Here is a 22801-nt window from a genome sequence, read left to right as displayed (position 1 = left end):
CAAGAATGCCGCAGGTGTTAAACATTGAGGTTTTGGGGGGCTTAGCTCATTGTCAACATGGTGGACTGTTATTAATACCCACTGTCACCAACAAGAAATTTATTGATTGATTGATTGATTGAGTGATTGATTGATTGATTGATTGATTGATCGATTGATTGATTGAAATTTGTATCAGTAGATTGCACAGTACAGTACATATTCCGTACAATTGACCACTAAATGGTAACACCCGAATACGTTTTTCAACTTGATTAATCAATTCATGGTAACTCACATATAATGTAAACATATTAGTGTTAAACCTGCTTTTATAGAACATTTCAAATTACTTATGTCAGTATGTATGCTCTCCTCTCTGAGCTGCAACCTTATCGTGGTAGAGGAGTTTGCGTGTCCCAATGATCCTAGGAGCTATGTTGTCCGGGGGCATAAAGCCCCCTGGTAGGGTCTCCCAAGGCAAACAGGTTCTAGGTGAGGGATCAGACAAAGAGCAGCTCGAAGACCTTTATGAAGAAGAAACGTCATGGACCCAGATTTCCCTCGCCCGGACGCGGGTCACCGGGGCCCCCCTCTGGAGCCAGGCCCGGAGGTGGGGCACGATGGCGAGCGCCTGTTCCCATGGGGCCCGGCCGGGCACAGCCCGAAGAGGCAACGTGGGTCACCCCTCCAATGGGCTCACCACCCATAGCAGGGGCCATAGAGGTCGGGTGCATTGTGAGCTGGGCGACAGCCGAAGGCAGGGCACTTGGCGGTCCGATCCTCGGCTACAGAAGCTAGCTCTTGGGACATGGAACGTCACGTCACTGGGGGGGAAAGAGCCTGAGCTAGTGCGCGAAGTCGAGAAATTCCGGCTGGATATAGTCGGACTCACTTCGACGCACAGCAAGGGCTCTGGAACCACTTCTCTCGAGAGGGATTGGACCCTCTTCCACTCTGGCGTTGCCGGCAGTGAGAGGCGACGGGCTGGGGTGGCAATTCTTGTTTCCCCCCGGCTCAAAGCCTGTACGTTGGAGTTCAACCCGGTGGACGAAAGGGTAGCCTCCCTCCGCCTTCGGGTGGGGGGACAGGTCCTGACTGTTGTTTGTGCTTATGCACCAAACAGCAGTGCAGAGTACCCACCCTTTTTGGGAACGCTCGAGGGAGTACTGGAAAGTGCTCCCCCGGGTGATTCCCTTGTCCTACTGGGAGACTTCAACGCTCACGTTGGCAACGACAGTGAAACCTGGAGAGGCGTGATTGGGAAGAATGGCCGCCCGGATCTGAACCCGAGTGGTGTTTTGTTATTGGACTTTTGTGCTCGTCACAGTTTGTCCATAACAAACACCATGTTCAAACATAAGGGTGTCCATATGTGCACTTGGCACCAGGACACCCTAGGCCGCAGTTCCATGATCGACTTTGTAGTTGTGTCATCGGATTTGCGGCCTCATGTTATGGACACTCGGGTGAAGAGAGGGGCGGAGCTTTCTACCGATCACCACCTGGTGGTGAGTTGGCTGCGATGGTGGGGGAGGATGCCGGACAGACCTGGGAGGCCCAAACGCATTGTGAGGGTCTGCTGGGAACGTCTGGCAGAGTCTCCTGTCAGACAAAGTTTCAATTCCCACCTCCAGAAGAACTTTGAACATGTCACGAGGGAGGTGCTGGACATTGAGTCCGAGTGGACCATGTTCCGCACCTCTATTGTCGAGGCGGCAGATCGGAGCTGTGGCCGCAAGGTAGTTGGTGCCTGTCGGGGCGGCAATCCTAAAACCCCTTGGTGGACACCAGCGGTGAGGGATGCCGTCAAGCTGAAGAAGGAGTCCTATCGGGTCCTTTTGGCTCATAGGACTCCGGAGGCAGTGGACAGGTACCGACAGGCCAAGCGGTGTGCAGCTTCAGCGGTCGCGGAGGCAAAAACTCGGACATGGGAAGAGTTCGGGGAAGCCATGGAAAACGACTTCCGGACGGCTTCGAAGCGATTCTGGACCACCGTCCGCCGCCTCAGGAAGGGGAAGCAGTGCAGTATCAACACCGTGTATGGTGCGGATGGTGTTCTGCTGACCTCGACTGCGGATGTTGTGGATAGGTGGAAGGAATACTTCGAAGACCTCCTCAATCCCACCAACACGTCTTCCTATGAGGAAGCAGTGCCTGGGGAATCTGTGGTGGACTCTCCTATTTCTGGGGCTGAGGTCGCTGAGGTAGTTAAAAAGTTCCTCGGTGGCAAGGCCCCAGGGGTGGACGAGATCCGCCCGGAGTTCCTTAAGGCTCTGGATGCTGTGGGGCTGTCTTGGTTGACAAGACTTTGCAGCATCGCGTGGACATCGGGGGCGGTACCTCTGGATTGGCAGACCGGGGTGGTGGTTCCTCTCTTTAAGAAGGGGGACCGGAGGGTGTGTTCCAACTATCGTGGGATCACACTCCTCAGCCTTCCCGGTAAGGTTTATTCAGGTGTACTGGAGAGGAGGCTACGTCGGATAGTCGAACCTCGGATTCAGGAGGAACAGTGTGGTTTTCGTCCTGGTCGTGGAACTGTGGACCAGCTCTATACTCTCGGCAGGGTTCTTGAGGGTGCATGGGAGTTTGCCCAACCAGTCTACATGTGCTTTGTGGACTTGGAGAAGGCATTCGACCGTGTCCCTCGGGAAGTCCTGTGGGGAGTGCTCAGAGAGTATGGGGTATCGGACTGTCTTATTGTGGCGGTCCGTTCCCTGTACGATCAGTGCCAGAGCTTGGTCCACATTGCCGGCAGTAAGTCGAACACATTTCCAGTGAGGGTTGGACTCCGCCAAGGCTGTCTTTTGTCACCCATTCTGTTCATAACTTTTATGGACAGAATTTCTAGGCGCAGTCAAGGCGTTGAGGGGTTCCGGTTTGGTAACCGCAGGATTAGGTCTCTGCTTTTTGCAGATGATGTGGTCCTGATGGCTTCATCTGACCGGGATCTTCAGCTCTCGCTGGATCGGTTCGCAGCCGAGTGTGAAGCGACCGGAATGAGAATCAGCACCTCCAAGTCCGAGTCCATGGTTCTCGCCCGGAAAAGGGTGGAGTGCCATCTCCGGGTTGGGGAGGACACCCTGCCCCAAGTGGAGGAGTTCAAGTACCTAGGAGTCTTGTTCACGAGTGAGGGAAGAGTGGATCGTGAGATCGACAGGCGGATCGGTGCGGCGTCTTCAGTAATGCGGACGTTGTACCGGTCCGTTGTGGTGAAGAAGGAGCTGAGCCGGAAGGCAAAGTTCTCAATTTACCGGTCGATCTACGTTCCCATCCTCACCTATAGTCATGAGCTTTGGGTCATGACCGAAAGGATAAGATCACGAGTACAAGCGGCCGAAATGAGTTTCCTCCGCCGTGTGGCGGGGCTCTCCCTTAGAGATAGAGTGAGAAGCTCTGCCATCCGGGAGGAACTCAAAGTAAAGCCGCTGCTCCTTCACATCGAGAGGAGCCAGATGAGGTGGTTCGGGCATCTGGTCAGGATGCCACCCGAACGCCTCCCTAGGGAGGTGTTTAGGGCACGTCCAACCGGTAGGAGGCCACGGGGAAGACCCAGGACACGTTGGGAAGACTATGTCTCCCGGCTGGCCTGGGAACGCCTCGGGATCCCCCGGGAAGAGCTAGACGAAGTGGCTGGGGAGAGGGAAGTCTGGGTTTCCCTGCTTAGGCTGTTGCCCCCGCGACCCGACCTCGGATAAGCGGAAGATGATGGATGGATGGATGGAGTATGTATGCTTTAATAAGTATACTACTTAGTTTAGGCTGACCATATTGTGAAATCCCAAAAAGAGGACACTTAAAGGCCTACTGAAATGAGATTTTCTTATTTAAACAGGGATAGCAGGTCCATTCTACGTGTCATACTTGATCATTTTGCGATATTGCCATATTTTTGCTGAAAAGATATAGTAGAGAACATCGACGATAAAGTTCGCAACTTTTGGTAGCTAATAAAATAGCCTTGCCTGTACCGGAAGTAGCAGACGATGTGCGTGTGACGTCACTGGTTGTGGAGCTCCTCACATCCTCACATTGTTTACAATCATAGCCACCATCAGCTAGAGCGATTCGGACCGAGAAAGCGACAATTTCCCCATTAATTTGAGCGAGGATGAAAGATTTGTGAATGAGGATAGTGAGAGTGAAGGACTAGACGAAGAAGAAGAAAAAAGACGAGGGCAGTGGGAGCGATTCAGATGTTATTAGACACATTTACTAGACTAATTCTGGAAAATCCCTTATCTGCTTATTGTGTTACTAGTGTTTAGTGAGATTATATAGTCGTACATGAAAGTCGGAGGGGTGTGGTGACCGCCAGTGTCTCTGAGGGAAGCCACGGAGGAGCCAAGAAAGTCGCAGCTGCCTCTTTGACAGCTGCAGGAGGAACGACACAAGCTCCGCTCATGTCTACGGTGAGAGCCGACTTATTACCACAATTTTCTTACCAAAACCTGCCGGTTGACATGTGGTAGAAAACCATGTTCTCTTGATCGCTCTGTTCCACATCAAAGCTTCACCGTCATCTTCAGGGAATGTAAACAAAGAAACACCGGCTGTGTTTGTTTTGCTACAGCCGACCGCAATACGCCGCTTTCCACCAACATCTTTCTTCTTTGTAGTCTCCATTATTAATTGAACAAATTGCAAAAGATTCGCAACACAGATGTCCGGAAATCTGTGTAATTATGCGATTAAAGCAGACAACTTATAGCTTGGATCTGATTGGAAGAACATGTCCGTTACAACTGGTGACGTCACTCGCACGTGTCATCATTCCGCGACGTTTTCAACAGGACACTTTGCGGGAAATTTAAAATTGCAATTTAGTAAACTAAACCGGCCGTATTGGCATGTTTTGCAATGTTAATATTTCATCATTAATATATAAACTATCAGACTGCGTGGTCGGTAGTAGTGGGTTTCAGTAGGCCTATAAATGCGTACCCAGGCCGGGACTAGGTGAAAATTTGCCAATGATACTCGAACTTGCTTTATAAATAATATCCATCCATCCATTTTCTACCGCTTATTAGACGAGTTGCCACCTCATCGCAGGGCCAACACAGATAGACAGACAACATTCACACTCACATTCCAATCACAGGCCAATCAACCTATCCCCAGGTGCATGTCTTTGGAGGGGGGAGGAAGCCAGAGTACCCGGAGGGAACCCACGCTGTCACGGGGAGAACATGCAAACTCCACACGGAAAGATCGCGAGCCCGATATTGAACCCAGGACTACTCGGGACCTTCGTATTGTGAGGCACATGCACTAACCCCTGTTTCACCGTGCTGCCTATAAGTAATATATTTATTTAAATTAAAAAAAATGTCTCCTCTGTTGACAACAGTGTTGGCCCTTGGAATTTTCAAAATAGGGTCCGACCCCATCAAGTCATAAAAATGGGGTCCCACAGTAAATTTTTGGGGTCACACTTTTTTGTAAGCGTTTTGAAAACCAATGATAAACTTATGCATTGTCCTGTTATATCTCACATTTTATGTTGTGTTTTGGAAAAAGGTTGTCATAAACATTACTTCATTCATTAAAAGAAATAATAAAAATGAAGACAAATTTGTATGCATATGTAAATGTATTCAGTTATAAACTTTCATTCACTTTCTTCTTTCCTTCATGGATCTAAACTTTACCGCTGCTGGTAGTTTTTTCTATATTTTTATTTAATGAGTTGTAGGTGTATTTATTTCAGTATAAAAATGTAAAAAAGTGTTCTGCTTGGGTCATGAAATGATGATAATGGTGTGCCAGGGCATACATACATTTGATATTTAACGCTTAAATCTCAGGAGTCTACATCAACTTCACATCTATTCCTCATTTCAAAATGTTTTAGTTTTTTTTATGTTGACAAAATGTTTTTTTTTTATTGCAAACACACAAAATATGAAAAATCTTCTACCAAAAATATTTTTCAAAGTGGAATATTCGAAGGTACGTAATCGGAACCTTGGATAGGTCAATAATTCATAACAACATTGATTTTGATTCAATATTATGTTTTGAGCGATGACAGTTTGAATGAAAAAAAAAAACAGCTTTGTTTTATTAGTCAACATTGCAACTTTTTCTAAGATGAGGTGGCGACTTGTCCAGAGTGTACCCCGCCTTCCGCCCGATTGTAGCTGAGATAGGCGCCAGCGCCCCCCGCGACCCTGAAAGGGAATAAGCGGTAGAAAATGGATGGATGGATGGATTTATAAATAAATGATAAATGGGTTGTACTTGTACAGCACTTTTCTACCTTCAAGGTACTCAAAGCGCTTTGACACTACTTCCACATTCACCCATTCACACACACATTCACACACTGATGGAGGGAGCTGCCACGCAAGGCGCTAACCAACACCCATCAGGAGCAAGGGTGAAGTGTCTTGCTCAAGGACACAATGGGACGTGACAAGGTTGGTACTAGGTGGGGATTGAACCAGGGACCCTCGGGTTGCGCACGGCCACTCTTCCACTGCGCCACGCCTTCCCTTTCACCTTTAAACTTTTTTATTTCACTTTTGTTATGTTTTTGTTTATTTTAATAGCCATTTTTGTGCTGTGGGCCTTTAAAACATTAGCTGTGGGCCGCAAATGGCCTCCGGGCACACTTTTGACACCCCTGCTATAGATAATAAAAAATAAAATCTGATAAATCTATGGGTAAAAAACAGAGCCGGACGACACATGCGTGTTTATCATAACTCTCTCGCTCTCTCTGTCTCTGCCCCTCCCTTACGAATGCTGCGTGCGCACATCTTCAGAATTTATTTTGTTTTTAACCCCTTCTTCACCTTGAACCAGTGCCTGCCTGAGCCTCCATGGGGCCCTAAGCAAAATTTGATTTTGGGGCCCTCTATGTCTGCCAATAATATTGATTGTAGATCATTCACACACCTACTATAAACTCATTGCGGCTCTGGCAGTGTTGTTTACTTTATCCTATTTTCAGCCTGGCATGTATTTACAAATGACATGTCATTTATAAAGATATGGGAGTGGCCCAGTTAAGAACATAAATAATACCAATGAATGAACGAATGATGTCCAGAGTGCCACATATTGTTCATAATCTTAAAATGTAGAAAACATTCAGTTACAAGAGTGGCCTGGGGTTGAACAGTCCAAATGATAAAGCTTTGTATTTACAGTAAAAGTGTCATCTTGTCTCATCGGTCTGTACATATTAGTCTTTAATTACTAGTTTATATTTTTAGTTAATTGTTCATTATTAATGTTTACTTTGTACAAAGAGAGCGCAGTCTACTGAAGTTAAATTCCATGTGTGTTAAACATAACTGGACAATAAAGCTGATTCTGATTCACTTTATTATTTTTGGTAGCACAAACCCGAAACAGCAATGTGCAAAAGTAATTCGTAGTGCAAGAAAAACAATCAAGAGCAACAATAAAATCACTTAAATGCATATAAAAAGGAACAAATTCAATTGTACAAAAATTAAATATCAAGCAAATACTTAAATAATATTAATAAACAGAGTTGCCAGAAACAAGGTAACATAACGGTTTATAAACAAATATAAAGTTACTACATATTAAAACTATGTAAATGTACATAACGATGTGCAAAAATTTGGGGGGAAAAAAATCAAAACAATCTACCTTAATTCACACATTTGACCATCACATCACAGTTGTGTTCCTCTGTTCTTCACCACTTACACCACTCCACCCACTCCTTAAAACCTGTGCTTTCTGGAGGCCAAGTCATTTATGACATCACAGTAAGAAATCTGATGAAGAATCACGAGGCCTAGATCAGCAGCAGCACTCTGTTGACCTAAAATTGTGTTTTTGTACAATAATATATCTTTGATCATTTAGAAATCATCAGTCAGACTCGTACATGCAAAAAATAACAAATAATATTTTTTTGTTAATTGCTTTTGGGGGCCCCCTGGTGGCCGCGGGGCCTTAAGCAAGCGCTTAGTTCGCTTAAGCCTTGGGCCGGCTCTACCCTGAACGTACATTGAAAATACACGCAACCCTAACTCAAAATGCCGGACATTTGAGCTATTTATGAAACTCCGCCCGCACACCCCGGACATGTCCTCCTTTGCGGGGCTGACGTAAGAAGACGTACTGTATGATCAGTCTAACTTAGTTACTGAGGGTGACAATTTTGACAGCCTAGTGCTGTCCCAAATCTGTTACTGTCATTACTTATATTAATGATGGCAATATTACCTACTTCCCGCTAATTCTTAAAGTTAAGCCCTTCCCTCCTGCTATTGGCCAAGATGGTGATAATTAAGGGTGGTTAGGATCCATTAAGTGCAAAATCCGGGTACTGATGCTGCAGCCATGATTTCACATGACTTTGATTGATTGATTGAAACTTCTATTAGTAGATTGCACAGTACAGTACATATTCCATACAATTGACCACTAAATGGTAACACCCCAATAAGTTTTTCAACTTCTTTAAGTCGGGGCCCATGTTAATCAATTAATGGTTATGACAGAGATTGGTATCTTGTATTTTTAATTATTTCCTGTCCCAGGACATTTATTTTACATTCCACTTCCTGTTTGTCTTTATTTGGCACTTAGGACACACCTGTAACTGGTTGCCAATCAGGTTGCATCTTTCGACAGCCATGTACTGGCTGGATCATCTACTTTGCTTGATTTGCGCTTTATACATGTTTCTTCTTTTTGCACATCTTTGTGTTTTGTGTTACTTCAGTTTTCCTTATAAAAAGGGCTTCTTTTCTGCACTTCAGAATCAGAATCAAAAATACTTTATTAATCTCTGAGGGGAAATTAAAATTTTCAGCACAATCCCATTCAAAATCAGATAGGGGGACAGAACAGGATCCCTGACGAGTCTGCCAACGTCCGGCGCCCCTTACAAAAAAAGGTGAGATACAGGTAAACAATGGGGGGGGGATGTGGTCTGGACAAACACTGAAACGTAACTACCGCATTGCATTTTGTTGTATGTCTCAGTGCAGTGGTTCTCAACCTTTTTTCAGTGATATACCCCCTGCGAACATTTTTAAATTTCAAGTACCCCCTAATCAGAGCAAAGCATTTTTGTTTGAAAAAAAGAGATAAAGAAGTAAAATACAGCACTATGTCATCAGTTTCTGATTTATTAAATTGTACATCAGTGCAAAATATTGCTAATTTGTAGTGGTCTTTCTTGAACTATTTGGAAAAAAAGATATAAAAATACTAAAAACTTAACTTATAAACAAGTGATTCAATTATAAATAAAGATTTCTACACATAGAAGTAATCATCAACTTTGGGGATTGTAATAGAGATCCATCTGGATTCATGAACTTAATTCTAAACATTTCTTCGCAAAAAACGAAATCTTTAACATTAATATTTATGGAACATGTCCACAAAAAATCTAGCTGTCAACACTGAATATTGAATTGTTGCATTTCTTTCAACAGTTTATGAACTAACATTCATATTTTGTTGAAGTATTATTCAATAAATATATTCATAAAGGATTTTTGAATTGTTGCTATTTTTAGAATATTTAAAACAAATCTCACATATGCCTTGGCATACCTTCAAGTACCCCCATTTGAGAACCACTGCGTTAAGCCATCTGAAGTGAAGTGAATTATATTTATATAACGCTTTTCTCTAGTGACTCAAAGCACTTTACATAATGACACCCAATATCTAAGTTACATTTAAACCAGTGTGGGTGGCACTGGGAGCAGGTAGGTAAAGTGTCTTGCCCAAGGACACAACAGCAGTGACTAGGATGGCGGAAGCGGGAATCGAAACGGTCACGGCCACTCTACCAACCGAGCTATACCGCTCCAAAGAAAAATATTGATATTTCCGTTTTGTGTTATGTGTGACAGAGCAAGTTAGTGTAATCTAATCACATTACTCATTGATAATGAATTCATGTTATTTTTACATTATGGTGTAGGCCAAAAATGTTGTAACTAGTGTAAATATTCCCCAAAATGATATTGCAAATGTTTTCATTTACGACAAGAAAAATGGTGCCCTTTGATGACCTGTTCTACTAAAAAAAAAAAAAAAGAATCCCAAATTATGAAAATGTTTCATTTTTTCCATGGTGATGATTTGGGACTATAAAGACGGTTTCTGTGGAGGCTGGTTGCAGACAGTGACGTGGTGTTTGTGGCGGATGGGGTGGAAAGGATGCCTGAGTCACAAGGCAAAACAGCTGTCATACAATTTCAACACTGTTTTAGTATTTCTTCTGAGCCAATAATACATTCTCTTCACCTCAAAAAACATAGCTTGCTAAAATTCATAGACAAAATGTGAAAGGTGTGTTTGTTGTTTGCACCTGGAAAATAACTAAGAGGTGCCTCACCTTGATGGAAAAATCTCTTTAATGAGACTTCTCTATTCAAGTTTCTTTTCAATGCAGGCCACTAATATTCTCATGATTCAGCAGTATAGTGTATGTAAAATTGTCTATTATTAGCGAAGGACGAACACTATTTGATTTCCTATTCTGCAGCTCATTTTTATTTGACACTTAAAATGTCTCCGACAATTTTGCACTTTCTGTTTTGGAAATGACATGAACGTTTGTACCACTGCTTAATAACTGATTAATAAACACACTTTTGGTCAATTGACTTAGTTGTGATTTCTTTCTCTGCATTAAAGTTTAAAATGAGCATTATATTAATGCAGTGTGAAGAAGAATGTTTTAATGTAGACACATAGAATCATACTACTGTGATTATATGTATCAAGTGTTAATTCAAGGTCAAGGCGAAATATCAAGATGTAAATCGTGTATGGCCTAAAAAAATCGAGATAATGAAAAAAGGCCATATCACCCAGCCCTAATTCACTTGTGTTACTACTTGGGCAATACTGGCAGTGTGTTGACAGTATATCTATGCTGCTTTCACAAGCTGTACACTGACTAATCTAAGTTACACCAATGTCCCATGTAGTATTTAGTAGTGTCCTTTTGATAAAAAAAAAAAATAAATAAAATGTCGGCTGAAATGGGACAGGTGTTGTCACTTTTGTGAGATACTTGATGTATCAAATGTCGTAAATAAATGAAATGATGTGGAGAGGGCACAGCCCCCTAAAATACACAAAACAATCAACACAAGTGGACAACATGAAAGCAGTTAAAAAAAAGAAAACAAGCTTGTGACACTATACAATGCAAAAAGTCTGGGGTCAAAAATAAGGGAAAAAAACTTACAAAAATGAGGGGTATTTTATTTGAACTAAGCAAAATTATCTGCCAATAGAACAAGAAAATTCGGCTTGTCAAGACTTTCCAAAACAAGTAAAATTAGCTAATCTCAATGAACCCAAAATACCTTAAAATAAGTGTATTCTCACTAATAAGAAGTGCACTTTTCTTGGTAGGAAAAAAAATGAGATCTCTTTGCTCAATGTTGGAAAAATTTTTTTAAATTAAGTAAATGCTAGTGCCATGAATTACCATGAATTGATTAACGTGGACCTCCACTTAAACAAGTTGAAAAACTTACTCGGGTTTTACCATTTAGAGGTCAATTTTACGGAATATGTACTGTACTCTGCAATCTACTAATAAAAGTTTCAATCAATCAATGAATCAATCAATCAAGTCATTATATTGATATAATGATATGCGCTCGGCATTACAGTTCTTGAAACCATCAAACTTATACTAAAAACTAAGTTATTGTTCTTAATGGAAAGGCAACAAGGCAACCACTTGTTACTCTCGGGGTCTCCTAGTCGCACAGGCAAATAATATGGTCTAATAATGCATTTTTCCATCGACAACATGACATCATCGCGCCAAGTGTGTGCTCTTTCAGTCAATTAGTGCGTATATACACAGCCCGGCCCCCGGCCAAATTTTTTCTCATTGTAATTTAGAATGTTTGAATTTATCTGAATGTGCAAGAAGTATTTTGGTTTAAAATTGTTTGAAAAGTTAAATGTTTAAATATTAACTGTCAGTATACTGTACTGTGCCAACTGTACTACTCTATGAGTATGTATTTTTTATTGTTTCATTGAAAATAAAACAGCAAAGTCCGTTTGGCTGTCATCTGTTTTAATTACGAGACACAATTGTGTCAAAGTCATGAATTTTTTTCATGCTTTAAATAAGAAATTATTACTTTAAAAAAGTAGTTTTATACTTTTAGGTGTTGATGACACAGCTTTGCATCAGCTGATATTCTAGTTTCAAGCATATTTTAATTGGGCCGTATAGCTTGGTTGGTAGAGTGGCCGTGCCAGCAACTTGAGAGTTCCAGGTTCGATCCCCGCTTCTGTTAACCTAGTCACTGCCATTGTGTCCTTGGGCAAGACACTTTACCCACCTGCTCCCAGTGCCATCCACATTGGTTTAAATGTAACTTAGATATTGGGTTTCACTATGTAAAGCGCTTTGAGTCACTAGAGAAAAGCGCTATATAAATGTAATTCAATTGAAAAAGTTTTACTCGATATAGGTCATAAAATATCTGTCGCTTTCAGTCATTTGCCGCTTTTCCACTAACGCAGGGGTAGGCAACCCAGAACGTTGAAAGAGCCATTTTGGAGCCAAATAACAACACTGTCAAGTGCCTTTCATATAAAACTCGCGGGCCGCACTAACATTAACATTTCTTATTAAGGTGGGGGCGGCAAAATAATGTCTCGCGTGCAATTGGCCCGCGGGCCGCATGTCTGAGACCCCTGCTCTATTTGAACGACTGCAGCAACAATACAGTATTTTCTGCTCAAAGTCTACATTCACTCTCACTTGTTTTAATGCTATGCTCAGGCTGCTTGACCATCGTGTGAATTAAGCTGCGAATAATAAAAATGGATGAGACGTCATGCAACCATCCTACTGTTAAATTGAGGATTGGTTTGAGTGAAGAATTGATTCTGAATCGAATCGTCTCCCCAAAAATCTGAATAGAGCTAAATCTGATTTGTAACTGACACCCTCAAGTGAGGTTATTACCTCCAAAGCTACAAACATATTAATCTTTCAGACTCTCTGGACTGCACAGCCCTTGTGGGAAGAGATATGGAACTAACCCAAAAAAAGGCCTCACCCCAGCCAACAATCCTCTTCAAACAAGCAGCACGTTTCAGAATCCATTCATCTAGTTCATTGTGCAGCAGAGAAACTTTATGATGGTATGTATATACTGTAAATGTTGAAATTTCGTTGAAAACAGAGCTTTTTTTTAACCTGAGGTGTAATTTCCTGAACGATTTAGGAAAATGTCACATTTTTCTTTAGGTGTGGTTGAAGACTATAAGACTGGAACTATACACAGATCATTCTGCAACATATTTACTAGTAGACATTATGCAGGGCGAGTTGGTTCCATTACCCTGGTTCTACTCAACGTCAGTGGTGACATTCTTTATTTGACTCTTCTTTTGACTTATGGGCCAATGGACTGAATCTGTACAATTGATGTCGTTTTTTTACCTCCATATCTAATAATACACATATTGAAATATTCAAAATGAGTTTTATCCTATCAAAGGCAACATTATATTATTTTTGACTAGGTTCCCAAGCCAAATAAATGTACTTTGAGTATCTAATGATACACATATTGAAATATTCAAAATGTGTCTTATCCTAGCACAGGCAACATTATTTTATTTTTGACTAGGTTCCTAAGTAGAATAAATGTACTTTGAGTAAAAGGGCTTGAAGTATCAGGAGTGAGTTTTTAATTTAATTTAGTTTAGTTCTTTAAATCACAACATGACAACTATAATGATTAAACAAACAATGTTATTTCTTCACAATGTAAGCACATAAACATGGTAGGTGTGTGTGTCTGCGTGCATATGAAAAAAAATCAATCTCAGTTCTTAACAAAAAATTTTTTTTTTTCTTTTAATAATCACACTGCCCTAAATTGTAACAAACAGATTCTTTTGTAAAAATAAAAAAAAAATTAAGCATGCAATTACTACATTCATGGACTGAGAAGCCAGTTGATTGATCCCAACATTCTAAACTCAAAGCATTTGTGTAAAAGAATAATTATAGTGAGTTAGCTTTTATCATGGGAAGCACGGTGGATGAAGGGTGAGTGCGTCTGCCTCACAATTCGAAGGTCCTGAGTAGTCCTGAGTTCAATCCCAGGCTCGGGATCTTTCTGTGTGGAGTTTGCATGTTCCCCCCGTGACTGTGTGGGTTCCCTCCGGGTACTCCGGCTCCCTCCCACTTCCAAAAACATGCACCTGGGGATAGATAGGTTGATTGGCAACACTAAATGGTCCCTAGTGTGTGAATGTGAGTGTGAATGTTGTCTATCTGTGTTGGCCCTGCGATGAGGTGGCGACTTGTCCAGGGTGTACCCCACCTTCCGAGCTGAGATAGGCCCCAGCGCCCCCCGCGATCCCGAAGGATGGATGGATGGACTTTTATCATGCTCAATCACTGCAACTGTCTGGCACTATAATCAGTTTCAACCCACAACACAAAATGTAATATTTGTGTTTACCAAATGTTTTTCAAAAGAAGGAAGTGTTTTTAAATGTAAAAGTCATGTTAAAAAACAGTGCTTAATTCCTCAACAACACATTACAATAATTGTAAATAAAATAAAAAAATCAATAAAATTATCATATACTGTATTTTTCGGAGTATAAGTCGCCCCGGAGTATAAGTTGCACCTGCCGAAAACGCATAATAAAGAAGGGGAAAAAAACATATATAAGTCGCATTTTTGGGGGAAATTTATTTGATAAAACCCAACACCAAGTATAGACATTTGAAGGACAATTTAAAATAAATAAAGAATAGTGAACAACAGGCTGAATAAGTGTACGTTATATGACGCATAAATAACCAACTGAGAAGGTGCCTGGTATGTTAACGTAACATATTATGGTAAGAGTCATTCAAATAACTATAACATATAGAACATGCTATACGTTTACCAAACAATCTGTCACTCCTAATCGATAAATCCCATGAAATCTTATACGTCTAGTCTGGCACGTACACAGAATGGGCCCTATGGGTGCTTGAGCCCCTGCCCTTTTTTGCCTCGTCTTAAAAAGTGCCCTCTGCCTGTGTGTGTGTTTTTATATTTTTTTTCTTCAAACAACATTAATAAATTCCTTTTAGGGATGTAAAAAAAACAAATCAAAACAAAAAAAACAGCGCTACAAAAACTCCACGTTTTCTTGTAATACCGGGTTGTTTAAGCCTGAGCTTCCACCAGAGAGCGAGAGAGAGGGCTAGTGAGTGAGTGAGTGACTGAGTGAGAGAGAGGAGAGAGCGCAAATGGGGCCTGAGGAGACGTGAACCTTGAACCTGTGAGTTATGGTCTAGTCGCCGTCCACTTATTCAGCATCTAATATGGGTAATATTTCAGAAAAACGCTGTATTATTCTAATATTCAATGTGTCAGCTTCTGTTTTTGCCGGACGTTGGAGCACGGCGCATCAATTGAGCACAGCACATCTATTCTGCACAGAGCAGAGCGGATCGTGCGGGACAGGAAGTATTGTACAAAATACAAAATAAAACACCTGGTTAATTTTCAAAATAAAATGCACTGTGTTTACGGCGGATCACATTTCTCCCACAGTAGAGGTTTAGATATAAAGTTGTATTGCGTTTCAGTTGTTTAGTCTGAGCATTAAGTGAGAAAGACCATAAATTACAACTTGATGGTGTTTTCATCAAGTTAAGGGAAGAAGGACAGATTTTCACATTGAAGTTTTTTTAATTTGGGTATTTATTTATTTATTTTTCAAAGTTCAAGTTGCACTGTTCAATGTTCAATACTAAAATGCTTATCTTTAACAATAAATAGCCTAATAATAAACCAGTGTTTTGTTGCTTTTCATGTCTTTCAAGCCTATGATAATGTGAATTAACTCATTATTTGTTGACACAAAAGAAATGGCAATCACTTTTACCTTCAAAGGACACACAGTTAAGTAGTTAGCTTCCTACTAGCAAATTTAATTTTACATTAATTTCCATATTGTGTAAAGGACAAAAAAAACAATTTCCTGCCCTTTTCTGACTTTGAGCCCCTGCCCCTCTATAATCATGTGCACGTCCCTGCGTGTAGTCTCTTACGTGAATGAGCTAAATAATATTATTTGATATTTTACGGTAATGTGTTAATAATTTAACACATAAGTCGCTCCTGAGTATAAATCGCACCACCAGCCAAACTATGAAAAAAACTGTGACTTATTGTCCGAAAAATACGGTACACATTGGAAACATATATTGTATTAAAACTGTGCCACATAATAATTTCTGTGTGTTATATGTATTCAGTTAAAATATTAATCTCTTCTGTTTTTTTTTTTCTTTTAATAGATTTTTGGACTCCTTCCGTGAATTCTTTGCCTGGCTTTCACTGCAGAGAGACAGAACAGCTTGTTATGATGAACACCTGCAGCTCAACCATGACAGGGAGTTGACTTACCCTGACTACATTTCACCTGGGGCTCCTCCCAATGTCCATCTGCCTTACAGCGAACCACTGGCGGATAGCGCTGTCTAAATCCTGGGTTGCACTGATAACGGATGATTGAGTTGACAGGATATTCCTCCCTTCTGTTCCCAAACATAAGGGCATGTTTCACTTCCGGTGGGGCACCACATGAGGCTGAGAACAAGAAGAGTACTTGTTGGGAATACGTCAGATACTTGGAACAGATGTGAGGCTTGAGCTGGTATACCAGGGCCTTTCTTGCAGGTGAATGGTAGATGGTAGTTGCAAGGTACATCATTCCACTGGCCTGTGGCATGCCAGATCATCACCGCACAGTCTTCTCCAGAGTGAACGTAACTATCTGGCTGGTTTGGCTTCCAGTTCTCATATTGCTAAAAAAAATGACAAAAAATAAAAAAAACGTGAACATTCAAGTCAAGACCAGGTACAAGGCAGAACAAGTTTGACATCTTACTGCAGTGGAACCTGTTTATGTTGACATCCCTTGTTGACATAACCAAAAGTTACAAGTGACTTTGGCCATGACAGACATAAGAATGGGTGACAAGGCGGGATTTTTTAAACCTACCCCAGTTTTTTTATATGGTGTCATCCATTTTTGAATAATTGTATTTTCATCCATCCATCCATCCATCCATTTTCGCGGAGGGTGCTGGAGCCTATCTCAGCTCTGCATTTGGGCGAAAGGCGGAGTACACCCTGGACAAGTCGCCACCTCATCACAGGGCCAACACAGATAGACAGACAACATTCACACTCACATTCACACACTAGGGACCATTTAGTGTTGCCAAACAACCTATCCCTAGGTGCTCACGCAGTCACAGAGAGAACATGCAAACTCCACACAGAAAAATCCCAAGCCCAGGATCGAACCCAGGACCTTCGTATTGTGAGGCACACGCAGTAACCCCTCCGCCACCGTGCTGCTTTGTGTTTTTGTTGTTAGCTTTTCTTGCAGCTCCTACCCAAGTTTAGTTTTGTTTTTGTATCCATCTATCTATCTATCTATCAATCTATCTATCTATCTATCTATCTATCTATCTATCTATCTATCTATCTATCTATCTATCTATCTATCTATCTATCTATCTATCTATCTATCTATCTATCTATCTATCTATCTATCTATCTATCTATCTCTTTATTTTTCCACGGTGCTTATTTTTTTCCCTCCTCTCTGAGCTGCCACCTTATCCTGGTAGATTAGTTTGTGTGTCCCAATGATCCTAGGAGCTATGTTGTCCGGTGGCTTCTATGCCCCCTGGTAGGAGCTCCCAAGACAAACAGGTCCTAGGTGACGGACCGGACAAAAAAGAGCTCGAAGATGTTTATGGAAAGTCAAATTCAAGGACTCAGATTTCCCTCGCCCGGATGCGGGTCACAGGGCCCCCCTGTGGAGCACCAGAGGTGGGGCTCAATGGCGAGCGCCTGGTGGCCATGCCTGTCCCCAAGGTGCCCGGCCGGGCACAGCCCGAAAAGGTAACGTGGGTCCCCCCTACAATGGGCTCACCACTCATAGAAGGTGGCACAGAGGTCAGGTGCAGTGTAAGCTGGGCAGCAGCCGAAGGCAGGGCCCTCTGCACTCCGATCATCGGCTACAGAAGCTAGCTCTTGGGATTTCGAACGTCATCTCGCTGGGTGCGCGAGTTGGAGAAGTTCCGGCTAAATCTAGTCGGAGTCACATCGACGCACAGCAAGGGCACTGGAACCAGTCCTCGTAGGGGAGGGGCTGGACTCTCTTCCACTCTGGCTTTGTAATCAATCAACAGACAACAGTCTCAGGTGGTAACTCTTTTTGCCCCTCAGCTTAGAGCCTGCATTTTGAAGTTTAAACAGGTAGGCGAGAGGGTAGCTTTCCTCCGCATTCAGGTGGGGGGTGTGTGTGTGTGTGTGTGGGGGGGGGGGGGGGGCAAGTCCTGACTGTTGTGTGTGCTTACACAGCAAACAGCAGCTCATATAGTACCCGACCTCTTTGGATTTCCTCGAGGGAGTACTGGAGATTGTTCCCTCAGTTGATTCCCCTTGTTCTGCTGGGTGACTTCAACGGTCACATTGACAATGACAGTGAAACCTGGTGATGCTGTTACGGCTCAAGTACATGCCACCACACAGTCTGTGGTGCGCTCCTCTGTGCGCGCCTCGGGACACGCCTACGAGCATTCCGGTCCGGTTGTGGCCGCCGCTTTGCACGGCTGCACAGAATCGACAATCCATACACCTGCCGCTGATGAGAGCTCTAAGTCCTTCATGCCCCAGCGGATCCTGCTTTCTAATGCAAGAACGTAGCAACTTGTATTGTACAGTAAGCCCTACACGTCTCTAGCTCTCCTTGCATATGTGCTGCCTTTCTGGATCTTGACCTCTCACCTGGACACGGTCTCAGACGCCGTGCCCTTGCCCTTACCCTTGCCCTTGCCTTTTTGCTTTCCCACGGATCTCTGTACCTGCCTTGCCCCTTCTGAACTTCCTCAACATGCACCTTCAACAACTACTGGTAACACTCAGTTAAACTCAACACATAGTCACACCATACATATTTGGGTTACTTGCACACGTCATTCCTTCATTGGAATAAAAATGCCCACAAACTCAAACATGAGAGGAGTTCCACAAAGCCATGGCAAACAACTTCCAGACGGCTTCGAAGCAGTTCTGGACCATCAACCGCCGCCTCAGGAGGGAGAAGCAGTGCACTGTCAACACCGTATATGGTATGGATGATGTGCTGCTGACGTCAACTCAGGACTTTGTAGATCGGTGGAGGGAATACTTCGAAGACCTGTCTCAATCCCACCTACACGTCTTCTTATGAGGAAGCAGTGCCTGGGGAATCTGTGGTGGGTTCCCCTATTTCTGGGGCTGATGTTGCTGAGATAGTCAAAAAGCTCTTCAGTGGCAGGGCAGCGTGGGTGGATGAAAGCCGCCCGGAGTTCCTTAAGGCTTTGGATGCTGTGGGGCTGTGTTCGTTGACAAGACTATGTAGCATTGCTTGGATAACTGGGACAGCGTTTCTGGATTGGCAGAGGTGGTGGTTCCTTTCTGTAAGAAGGGGAACTGGAGGGTGTGATGCAACTATCGTGGAATCACACTCCTCAATCTTCCCGGTATGGTCTAGTCAGGTGTACTGGAGAAAAGGCTACGCCTGATAGTCGAACCTCGGATTCAGGAGGAGCAGTGTGGTTTTTGTTCTGGTCGTGGAACTGTGAACCAGCTCTATACTCCCGGCAGAGTTCTTGAGGGTGCATGTAAGTTCACCCAACCAGTCTCCATGTGCTTCGTAGACTTGGAGAAGGCTTTCGACCGTGTCTTTCGGGATGTCTTGTGGGGAGTGCTCAGATAGTATGGGGTATCGAACCGTCTAATTGTGGCGGTCCGCTCCCTGTATGATCAGTGTCAAAACATGGTCTGTGTTGCCAGCAGTAAGTTGGCTCCGGTAGTAAGTCGGATCTGTTTCCAGTGAGGGTTGAACTCCAGGGTGGACTATGCCAGGGCTCCCCTTTGTCAGCAATTCTTCTTTTATGGACAGATTTTCTACGCGCAGTTGAGGGGATCCGTTTTGGTGGCTGTACAATTTGGTATAGCTTTTTGCAGATTATGTGGTACTGATGGCTTCATCTGCCAATGATCTTTAGCTCTCACTGGATCGGTTTGCAGCCGAGTGTGAAACGACTGGTATGGGAATCAGCACTTCCAAGTCTGAGTTCCTGTTTCTCGCCTGGAAAAGGGTGGAGTGCCATCTATGGTTTGGGGAGAAGTGGAGGAGTTTGAGTACATTGGAGTCTTTTTATCGAATGAGGGAAGAGTGGATCGGGACGTCGACAGGCGGATCGGTGCGGCGCCTGCAGTGATGCGACCCCTGCAACAATCCGTTGGGTAGATCTACTTTCCCATTCTTACCTATGGCCATGAGCTTTGAGTTATGGACGAAAGGACAAAATCATATGTACACGTGGCCAACATGATTTTCCGCCGTTGGGTGGCAGTGTTCTCCCTTAGTGATCGATTGAAAAGCTCTGTCATTCGGGAGGAGGTCTGAGTAAAGCCCCTGCTCCTCCACATCGAGAAGAGCCAGAGGAGGCGGTTCAGGCATCTGGTCAGGATGCATCGCGGACGCCTCCCTGGGGAGGTGTTTCGGGCACGCCCTACCGGTCGGTAAAAGGCCACAGGGAAGACCCAGGATTCGTTGGGGAGACTATGTCTCTCCAAGGCATTCTGGATTCTGGGGAATTCAGAATGCCTCTGGATTCCCCTGGGGGAGCTGGATGAAGTAGCTGGGGAGAGGGAAGTTTGGGCTTACCTACTTAGGGTGCTGCCCCTGCAACCTGACCTCGGATAAGCGGAAGAAGCTGGATGGATGGATTGCATTTGTTTTCTCCTTGCTGCACCGTCATCTTTTGTTACCTCCTGTTTGAGTACTGCATTTGTGAGTATATTTTACCAGTAAAGAACTGTTACTCACCACCACTTGACTGTGTTGCACAGCATTAAGACAAAAAGTACTGTAACATCAGTCCCATATTTAAATGTGATCCTTCACCATTATTAAATGTACAACCATGGTATTAGTTACTGTATTAGTTCCATTCAAATGTGATTAGTCATCTATGATTAGTTGTTTTATTAAATGAATAAATGTTTTAAAGGGGATTCTCTATGCAAAACAAGCTGTTCTTACCTATTGGTTACTCCATCCATCCATCTATTTTCTACCGCTTGTCCCTTTCGTTGTAGCAGGGGTGCTGGAGCCTAACCCAGCAGCACTCGGGCGGGAGGCGGGGTACACCGTAGACAAGTTGCCACCTCATTGCAAGGCCAACACAGATAGACAACATTTACACTCAGATTCATACGCTAGGGTCAATTTAATGTTGCCAATCAACCTATCCCCAGGTGCATGTCTTTGGGGTGGGAGGAAGCCGGAGTACCCGGAGGGAACCCACAAAGTCACAGGGAGAACATGCAAACTCCACACAGAAAGACCCTGAACACTCAGGCTCTTCCTATTGTGAGGCACACGCACTAACCTGTTCCACCGTGCTGCCTCCTATTGGTACCTGTTTTTGTGTATTTGGGATCTGCATAAGTCCAGAAAATTTGAAATCAAACCATAACGGCCTGGCAGAGATATTCATAAAACAAGGTTGCCTTACTTCAAAATTCTTCCAAATGAGCCATTTGGAATTTGACCTTTTTCCTTTTGGTGATCAGGTGATATCTCCATATTTGGTAGAGATTTACCCGAAAATGTTTGCTTTGCATAGTCCAACGTTGTATTGAATACGTATCTTCTTTTCCTCTATCTTGTCGTGGGTCAGACTGTCTAGTACATGCAAATCCATCCTCCGCAGTAGCCATTTCGAAAATAAAGTAGCATATCGTTCAAACTTATATTTTTCAGTCGATTCGATATGGAAGCACTAACAACTACCACATGGCTGGCGGGGAGAATGCGCAGTTGAACTGAAGCTTATAAATAAGACTGCCCCCAAAACGGCGCAGTAAGAAAGCGGCTTAAAGGGCTACTGCACTTTTTTGGGGAGGGGTTTTTCTATTATTCAAAATCATTATGAGAGACAGGAAGACAAAGGTTTTTGTTTTTTCGCCATCTATTATATAAAAATCAGCTCTTTCTAGGCGGCTTGCAATGCATCTAATGGGAGCATTTAATTATACCTCTAAATCACTTTAAAAATGCATTCAAACATCGCTGTTTTGTAACCCCTATAATAACCAAAACTAACATTGTTATTGTAAAAACTAACACTGAGGACCTCTTTCTCTATAGCAGTTACAAATCGGCGTGCTTCGGTATTAGCTGTAAAAACGAACTATGGCAAGAGATAAACTAGCTTCTAAGACAACAGGAAACGCGTTTGAGTTTGAAATGTTCAACACTGCAATACGACACCAGTTTGTACTGATTGAAAAACATGAACAATCAAATTACAGTATCTGTAAGCATTAGCCCACAATTCATATTTTGTTTGTACACAGCTAGCTAGAAAGTGTATGTACTGTAGTTGTACTAACACGCATTATGTGCTGCGTGTATCATGATCAATATAAAAGTGACTCACTCGATGGACAGTTGTTAGTCTGGTTCAGATGGCCAGGGACATTTCCTGTTGGTTTTGGGGTAAGCAATCCATTTATGTCAAAATAGCTTGTCTCCAAGTTCCATACTCATAGCGTCAAAATCGCTTTTACCTCACTCTTCAAACTTCCATCTGCTCCAATGCCTTACTTAGTCTTTGTCCATGGTCACTTCTACAAGCAGCAGTATATTTAGCTTCAAAAGAATAAAAATGTCAATCCTCTTTTGTCCAGAAATAGTTGACTTTTTTGTCTCTTAC

At 42.9% G+C, this 22801-nt stretch overlaps 1 protein-coding gene across 1 annotated transcript in view; it reads right to left on the bottom strand.

Moving 5' to 3' along the window:
• Nucleotides 1-16156: 16156 nt before the first annotated feature.
• Nucleotides 16157-22801, bottom strand: part of LOC133542987 (aggrecan core protein-like) — a 49275-nt gene continuing 42630 nt past the window's right edge. The window contains exons 18-20 of the mRNA XM_061887308.1: nucleotides 16672-16816; nucleotides 16416-16598; nucleotides 16157-16346 (exon numbers count right to left, since the gene is read on the bottom strand). Of these exons, the coding sequence (XP_061743292.1) occupies nucleotides 16300-16346; nucleotides 16416-16598; nucleotides 16672-16816 (375 nt within the window). The 3' untranslated portion in view covers nucleotides 16157-16299. The remainder of the gene's footprint in view (nucleotides 16347-16415; nucleotides 16599-16671; nucleotides 16817-22801) is intronic.

Source organism: Nerophis ophidion, linkage group LG25 (genome assembly GCF_033978795.1).
Source record: "Nerophis ophidion isolate RoL-2023_Sa linkage group LG25, RoL_Noph_v1.0, whole genome shotgun sequence".
Taxonomy (NCBI): Eukaryota; Metazoa; Chordata; class Actinopteri; order Syngnathiformes; family Syngnathidae; genus Nerophis; species Nerophis ophidion.
This window is presented reverse-complemented; position numbering and strand designations above follow the sequence as displayed.